The sequence below is a fragment of the Priapulus caudatus genome, unplaced genomic scaffold, assembly GCF_000485595.1.
Source record: "Priapulus caudatus unplaced genomic scaffold, Priapulus_caudatus-5.0.1 Scaffold58, whole genome shotgun sequence".
NCBI lineage: Eukaryota > Metazoa > Priapulida > Priapulimorpha > Priapulimorphida > Priapulidae > Priapulus > Priapulus caudatus.
The window spans coordinates 60,828-69,198 of record NW_014577119.1 but is presented as its reverse complement, the minus strand read 5'-3'; the positions used below and the strand labels follow the sequence as shown (position 1 = coordinate 69,198).

At 41.1% G+C, this 8,371-nt stretch overlaps 1 protein-coding gene across 1 annotated transcript in view; it reads right to left on the bottom strand.

The window, feature by feature from the left end:
* Positions 1-8,371, bottom strand: part of LOC106821059 (zinc finger protein 598-like) — a 30,696-nt gene that overhangs the window by 13,179 nt on the left and 9,146 nt on the right. The window contains exon 2 of the mRNA XM_014825701.1: positions 1,885-2,127. Coding sequence (XP_014681187.1) covers positions 1,885-2,127 — 243 coding nt within the window. The remainder of the gene's footprint in view (positions 1-1,884; positions 2,128-8,371) is intronic.

Genomic DNA, 8,371 nt, shown 5'->3' with positions numbered 1-8,371 from the left:
TGCGGCAGGCCGTACCTGCGGCAGCGATCGGCTGTAACAAGATCGAGCGAAATCGGGATTCTCTTCCCTCCGATGCTATCGTCGATATTTTCCGCGTATTTCCGATTCCACCATTGCCGCATAATCGACCGGACCGTTATGCCACCCATGGTCGCATAAACTGGCAGGCCGGTGAGCGTTTAGCAGAATCGTCTGCGCCGCCGCGCCACGGCCGACCCGGCGGCGGCAGGCAAGGGGTCAAACCCATCTGCGATGGTAATATGGTATATATATATATACCCTAGCAAATATATGCCTCCATTACCTGAGAAGCAGAAAATATGGTTGGAACTACTTATCTATATTGCAATGGCTTTTGGCATCAGAAAATATGCATTTGTCATGAAAAGGTGGCATAATTATCATTTAATTTTCATTTTCGTACTTTAACGTTTTGCAGTTTTTACCCGTCTCCGGATCATCTTTAAAATTTGGCATGAAGGTGCGTTATGGTAAAGTGAAGACGCCAAACATTTTTGGTGTGGGCGGAGTCATCGTTGCCATGGTAACAAAATTTTTGTGGAAATATTGTAGAACCTGTAACTTGTGCTGTTTTTACCTGATTGTCATGGAATTTGGCACACAGGACCGATATAACATGTCCTGATGACAATCATAAATTTAAATATAAATTTAAATACAAATATTAAATTTAAATTTTTATTTTTAAATTTAAATTTCATTTTTAAATTTTTAAATTTTAATATTAATATAAATTTTAATATAAATTTTAATTCAAATATAAATTTCATTACAATCAGGTAAAAAGTGCAGAAGTTACAGGTTCTAGAATATTTCGACAAAAAATGTTACGATGGCAACGATGACTCCGCCCACACCAAAAACAATAGGTGTCTTCGCTTTACGATAACGCACCTTCATTCGAAATTTGAAGATGATCCGAGAAGAACTGCAGCCGGTAGAGCGTTCACAAGGAAATCTCTACGGCGGCGGCGGCGGCGCGACGATGCCAAACCCATAGTATCCCCACGAACTTCGTTCGGGGGATACAATAAAGTCAAGATTATAAACCTTTATGCATATATATAGCCTATATGTGACCTGTTCATGTAAGCAAAAGGACACCAAATGTGTATAGTAGAGAGGCGGTCCTGCCTGCCTCGCAATGGTTCAGACAGTGGTTAAATCTTTTTACCGACTTGCATATTCTCATGCTGTCACATTTTTTCAAATGTTTTTTCGGAAATGGCTAGCTGCACCAGCATTAGTTTTACTGAATAAATAAAGTCAAGATTATAAACCTTTATGCATATATAGCCTAATAGCTTATATGTTACCTGTTCATGTAAGCAGAAGGACACCAAATGTGTATAGTAGAGAGGCGGTCCTGCCCGCCTCGCAATGGCTCAGACAGTGGTTAAATCTTTTTACCGACTTGACGAATTCTCATGCTGTCACATTTTTTCAAATGTTTTTTCGGAAATCGTTTACCATTTACTTTAGAAAATAGCATGTTTTCGACTTTCCCTTCCAACTTTTAAAGACATGTCAGACACTGTTATTGACGGATATACAAATAGTTTGAAAATTACACCTGAGTGGTGGCGAAACAAGCACCATGGAGATTAAATAGTAATTATTACCCTAGTTAATCAATGTATTTGGTAGCAAAAAGTCCCATATAATGAACCACACGATTCGACCAAATTTGCCCCACGATCGCAGCTCATGACAAAAGGTATCAAATCAAACTAGCATGTATGATCAATCCACTCAAGATCACTACAGCACCATTGCTGCCCGCGGTAGGGTTACGCAGAGTCCTTGCGTGACCTCATGCGACCTTGTGTGATCACACGCGACCTTGTGTGACCTCGCACTCACCTTGAGATGTTCGACGCAGATATCACAGTAGAAGAGATCGTGTTCGCGGCGCATGTGGTCTCGCAGCGCCGCGAACGAGCGCTCAGGCCGGCGGTCATCGCAAACGTGGCAGCGGTGGCTGAGCAGGTCGCGGAAGGCCTGCGCGACGCCGTCATCCGAGAAGTAGACACCGTACTTGCGGTCCTGCGCCAGATGCCGCACGTCGACCTTCTCGAACGGCCGCACGCTGACGGCGAACACCACCTGCACATGACACAGATGCAACACCTGATTAATCTATCGTGAATCGTAATAGTGGTACGCGTCGGTGAGGTACACCGTAGCTACAACGTCTGTCATGTAAACACATAAACAACATAATACTGGTATGTACGTATTAAAGCAGAGAAAACGTTTAATGAAACATTGCTTAACTAATATATAATCCCACAAGGGGCGTGACGCGTACACAGGGGTGCGCGGTACATGGAACGTAACTTATGATTCAATCAGTCGAGATGATATCTAACGAACGCTGAGGTGACTACCGGATGCGACGCCTATAAGTTTGCGAGTGCGAGCGAGAGCCCCGCTTTTTCCCGTGCGCGAGGTTTTATACATCTGTGCGGCCCATTGTCTTCTCCCGGCCAATCGGGCTCACCCCGCTCGCTAACTGGCTGTCGCGTGATAGCACTGGTTCCGGTCAGTGCCCAGCGCGTAAACAAGACCTGACCACAAGCTATTGCTATTCCCCCTCTATTGTCTAATTTCCACTATTGCACAGAGCGGAACGTGACGAGGGGAGTTCGGTGCCGTGACGCCGTGAGAACAACGTGAAAAAGTACGTTCGCTCAACGTGATTGTATGTAACACATAGTTATATGTAATTGTTATATATATATATTATAGTTGTATGATAACTTAACATTATATACATCACATATAGATATATATATATACACATTATATAATAATGTGTATATCACTCCAGGAGTGAATAAATACATGTTTTTATTCGTATATTTTGTGTTGTCTGATCTGGGTTATCAGTTTTTGTTAAGTATGATTATAATATCATGAGCTGGTTCTCCTTATCTAGTCAAACATTCCTGTTCCATTTTATGTCAATGAATAAGCTACGAATTTTACTGAAGCCAGTCTTTTCAGCACACAAAAAATTATATACATACATACATGTATCTACATACATACATGTATCTACATACATACATACATATATACATACATGTGTCTGATCATCCGATGTAGTAAGTCTGTCTATAACTACAGGGTGAGAAATTAACGGGAGTCCGGAGTCAAATACTCCCTGATTTACTGTCGGACTCCCTGATTTGACATATGCAGGAGTCCATGTGACTCCCTGAAAATTCTGCTATTATATATATATATATATATATATACTAACTAGTTCGTTCCAGAGCACGGCCTCGCAGAATTACCGTATTTTTTTCAGCAAATGTCAAAAAAATTGCCAGACTGCAAACTGCTGAATCTTCAAAATAAGCACATGCATGCGTTATTGTTAATCTTTTAATTTTGAACTGTAGACTGCGGACTCCTCATTTTGCTGTGGACTCCCTCTTTTTGAGAGCAGGGAGTCCGTTAGATTCCCTTGTTCAAAAGTTCATTTCTATCCTGTAACTAGATGTACTATTGCACGTACGTATTTAAATTAATGCATCGATCTGAACAAAATATGCACCCGATTTGACTAACATTTTTTGCCCTGTGAGCTTTGAGTCAGTAGAGTAATTACATTTGTTTATCAGTTTCACCTGCAACTGCAAGTAAACTCTTTTCGAAGCTGCTTGAAAGAATACTTAAAATGCGAATTGCCTCAAACAGTACCTAAGCCTCAGCACCACGTAAATAACTCAATGCAGTTGGTTGGAGTGCTTCGTTGGATGAGGAATGCCTCCCATAGCTGTGATGTTTACAGACAATCACTGCAGCGCTGGCTTCTATCACTCCAACCCCTACCGCCGATGATACATGCAAAAAGAATTCAGCCTTATTTGTTTTCTTGATTTAACTTTGCTCTCCTGCTCCTAATTTGCTTTTAGCTAGAACAACACCACCACAGTACAGCTGAATTGTAAAACTCCACCGCAAACTAGGATCTATATAGTATGTGTTCGAAGAAAAAATACATTCTCATAATGGTTTACAGGATGTTTGCACCTCCCACTTCGAACCTGTAATACACTTGTCGCGCACATACCAGTATATCACCAGAGCACCACGTGCAAGCAGGAAAGTTAGTTTAAAGTAATTGAGAAAGTACGAATCCCAGTGAAGACAGGTTTTCAGAAGCAAGGCATAATTTGGTGTTGAATATGTAGTATGAGTCACACCGAGTAGCTTTTCCTCACACGTCCTGAAATTACAGGAATAGCAGTTGACCTGCTAGCCCTGTTGGTTTCAGTCAATTGAAACCAAAACATAGAGGTCCATATTCGATGAGTCATTTGCACCAGCACATATCACAGATGTGCAGGACTACATTAGTGTTTGCTGTACGACTAATTGACTATCATAAACACATTACTATTGGACATCTCTAGCTACGCAGCAGGAAATTTTTTCCCATATACGCATATACGCATTTCACAGAAATACGCTGCCAATAACGTGGGTATGCAATAAGATTGAAACTAACTGCATTGTGGCTCGTGGTACTGGAAATGCTGCAAAATCATTGAGACATAGTACACGTAATTACTATCATGCCTGACATAAAACTGTTATGTATGTTTTCCAGGAACTGTAAGCAAATACTGTGGTGAATGTTGCTGCAGCTGCTGCTGATGTTAACTCCACTACCAGGGGGTCAAAATTTAATTTTAATTTTAATGCTCACTTTTTAACAACATTTCTTATATCTCACTAAGAGGGGTTGAATTTATGGGAGAAGTACAACGACAAACCATTTTATTATAATATATAACCGCTGCCCTCTAATATAAGGTAATCTATACAGTGTGACTTATTTTAAAAAGTTCAAACAGTAGGAAATTATAGTTTACCTAACTAAGCACAAGAAGTTTTGCCCTATGGCATAGGGTTGCATGGTTAGATAGCATATCTAAACAATGGTTACAATACCATGCATTTGATCTTGATCGTGTAGTGTAATTGTATCAGGGTGCGAAATTAACTGGGTCCGGAGTCAAATACTCCCATTTTACTGTCGGACTCCCTGACTTGACATATGTCACTAATTACTGTAAAAACGTAGTCAGTAAATAACTCACTACACTTTAACTGAAGTTAGCTTTGAAAATAAAACTGTAAAAATATGTATCAATCATATTTGCTCATCGAAGAAACAATCAGGCCTCGACGCTTATTTTCAGATCTGTTTGTCCTGTCGGGCGCAACAAGAAGCAATTTTTACTTGTCCGAATTTTACTTGTGCAATCTATGAGCCGTTAATGTCCTCTTTTGGTTCAGTGCATATCATATTATCAGGAGTGTATAATATAGAGATCTATATTATATATATAGATATATAAATAGATATATATACATATATAACATATATAGATAGATGTAGATATATATATATATATATTATACACTCCTGATATTTTGCCAGTATTCCCTGCGTGCATATAGACTCGCACATCCTAGGCATGTGTCTGCACGCGCGTTTGCATGCGTGCGTGCGTGTGTATTACGCTTACAGTATATATACCGTATTTCCTTGTGTATAACGCGCTCTTTTGTACACAATTTCAATAAAAAAATCAGGTGGTGCGACTTATAGACGAGGCTAAAAATCTTGTTAATGTACCAATGTTTGTACCAACTTTTCAATGCAAAATATGGGGTGAGATTATAATATACATGAATTATACCAAGAGTAGATAATAACAATCTTATGTTGTTATTATCTACTTTTGATTATACTTATACACAAGTAAATACAGTACATGTAAAATCGCAATGAAATTCACACGTTTATGTTTGCATGCTGGCACGCTCATTGTGTGTCATTACCGATTGCAGCTTTTTCCTCAATCACAGGAAAGAGTTTTGCTGTCGTTCTCTCATCCCAGCGATGCCCACCCCCTACATATTCAGTAATGAATATGCCCCAACCGACTTATAAACAATCGTACCCCAGTACATAAATCAATGCTGCCCCGGCCATAGAGGTACGCATTGCCGCTCTGAATAAATCTGTAATGGTAACAGTGGGTGTCGCAGGCTGCTTTTTTCAGGGACCTTTGAAAACGTTTGAAGTGGGAACGTGGTGCGATACCGCCCTGGCTCAGAGGATGTTAAGAATATTAAACAACTAGAACTTTTCAGTTGTCCGTTCAGGCAACTAGGCAAGAGAATAACTTGTCCGACATAGACTTTCACTTGTCCCGGGCAATCGGACAACCGTTAGTGTCGAGGGCTGCAACTCGAAAAACGCTTTTCGCCGTGGTTCCGTAGGCGCCATATTGTTTATATTTGAGCAGCCATCATTTCAATCGAGTCAATGTAGCCACTTTCAGATATCATAACTTTTAATATAAATAATTTTATGAAATCAAACTTTGTAGTCTAGACAGCTCAAGGCACCTCGACTGTTTATGTTATTAATTTCAGAATTTTTACCGTAACCGTTTTCGAGATAGACCGTGCTAAAAACCCAACAAAATGACATTTTCATAGACACATTAACCTGGAAGCGTAGCACTACTAAGATCACGTGACACATCCAGACTTGCTTAAATAGAGACGTTTTCTAACAGAGAAGTCAGAGGAGAGAGAGAGAGGGAGGAGAGAACCAACCGGGTCTCTCGGAGTCTCTCTCTCTGTCTCTCGCTCTCTCTCCCGGTATGTAAGTATAAATCAGTTTTACCGTATTCGTGTTATAGTTTAGATCTTATCATATTCGTGTTATAGTATTCATCTTAAAACGTATGTAGAAGCGTGCAAGTTGAAGCATGCAATGTTAAAATAATTCATTTTTGCCTGATTTTATGTTTGCCGCTTGAAAGTTCGAGGGAATATCCCTTTAAATGGGAAAAAATGTGTTAACTTGGTCTTTTACGCACTAACTTTACACGTATGCACTAATTACAGTGATTTGCGCCATCGTTTCTTGTGCCCAACAGTATAAATATAAGCATAGATTGGATCAGCTAAAATCACATCCAGCAGCATGATGCCTTGATGGCAGTTAACTCTCTACAATTTGTGCATAGGTCCAAGGGCGAGGATACTGGGTAAAAAAGCGAACTTAATTATAATACATTTTTAACCCAGTAGTACCCATGCCCTTTTATTTTAACATTAAAGTGCAGCCGTTTCTGCAGGGAACTAAGATTGCCGGGGTCAACACATGGCGTAGTTTATTAGGTAGGTTGTGTGCAGGATCCAACACACAACCCGATCCATAGGCACTTGAAACGTCTCAAAAAAAAAAATCTAAACACGGAATGTATTTACTACCAAAGTCTTAATGTTTCTCTACTCTATTTCGCCTATTATTGCCGATAATTACCCGTAATAGTCACTGACGCTGATGGCCCTGCCGGAACGTACCCTGGGTACGGTCCGGTATACCGAAACGTACCCTGGTACTAATCTAATATGCCGGACCGTACCTCGCCTACTCCACTAACGCTGATAGGGTTGATCCTTACACGGTCGGTGTCCTGGCCGTCTGGTAGAATGGAGCACTCCGAGTCGATCCCAGGCGGTCCTTATATACGTTGGCAGTCGTGGCCTTGCCTGGGCTTGCCGGGAATCCTAGGTTGTAGGCTGTAGAATGGCTTCGACTCGTAGGTGACGGTAGACACCTTACAACGCTGATAGGGTCTATGTCCCCCAGGTTACTGTCGGAACGTACCCTGGGTACGGTCCGCTATACCAGAACGTACCCTGGTAACCATGTGATATGCCGGACCGTACCTCGCTTACTCCCTACCGTACCCTGACTGTCCCTGTTCCGCCCACTACTGATGTCGCAAAATTTGAAATATACATACAGACCTGTATGATATCTTTATAAAGATGGATTGGAGTATGAAACTGTGAAACCAAGAAGAAATTTCAACCTATATACACTGATGCGCGCAATCCTTTTGCAAATATCGCGATGATCGGGAATGCGTTTTCCTTTCGCAATGTTTACGACATTTTCGCGCATTTTCGCGCGAGATTTTTGAAAGGTGGCTCCAAGTGTTGTGGTGGAACAGGAAAATTTGTATGATTATCTTAATGGGTTGGAAACGTATAGACTCGCTGACACTTGTAGAAAGGGTCGGGAGGTGAAACGTAACAGGGTAACCCGGTAAGGGTTACGAATATTTTGCGGAAACGGACCGGAAACAAGGAACGGGAACATAAAGCGGCACGTTTCCTGCCGACAAGCGGTAGGGCCTATGTATTACGACATCGGCTGAAAGTCAGGGTACGGTAGGGAGTAAGCGAGGTACGGTCCGGCATATCACATACTTACCAGGGTACGTTCCGGTATACCGGA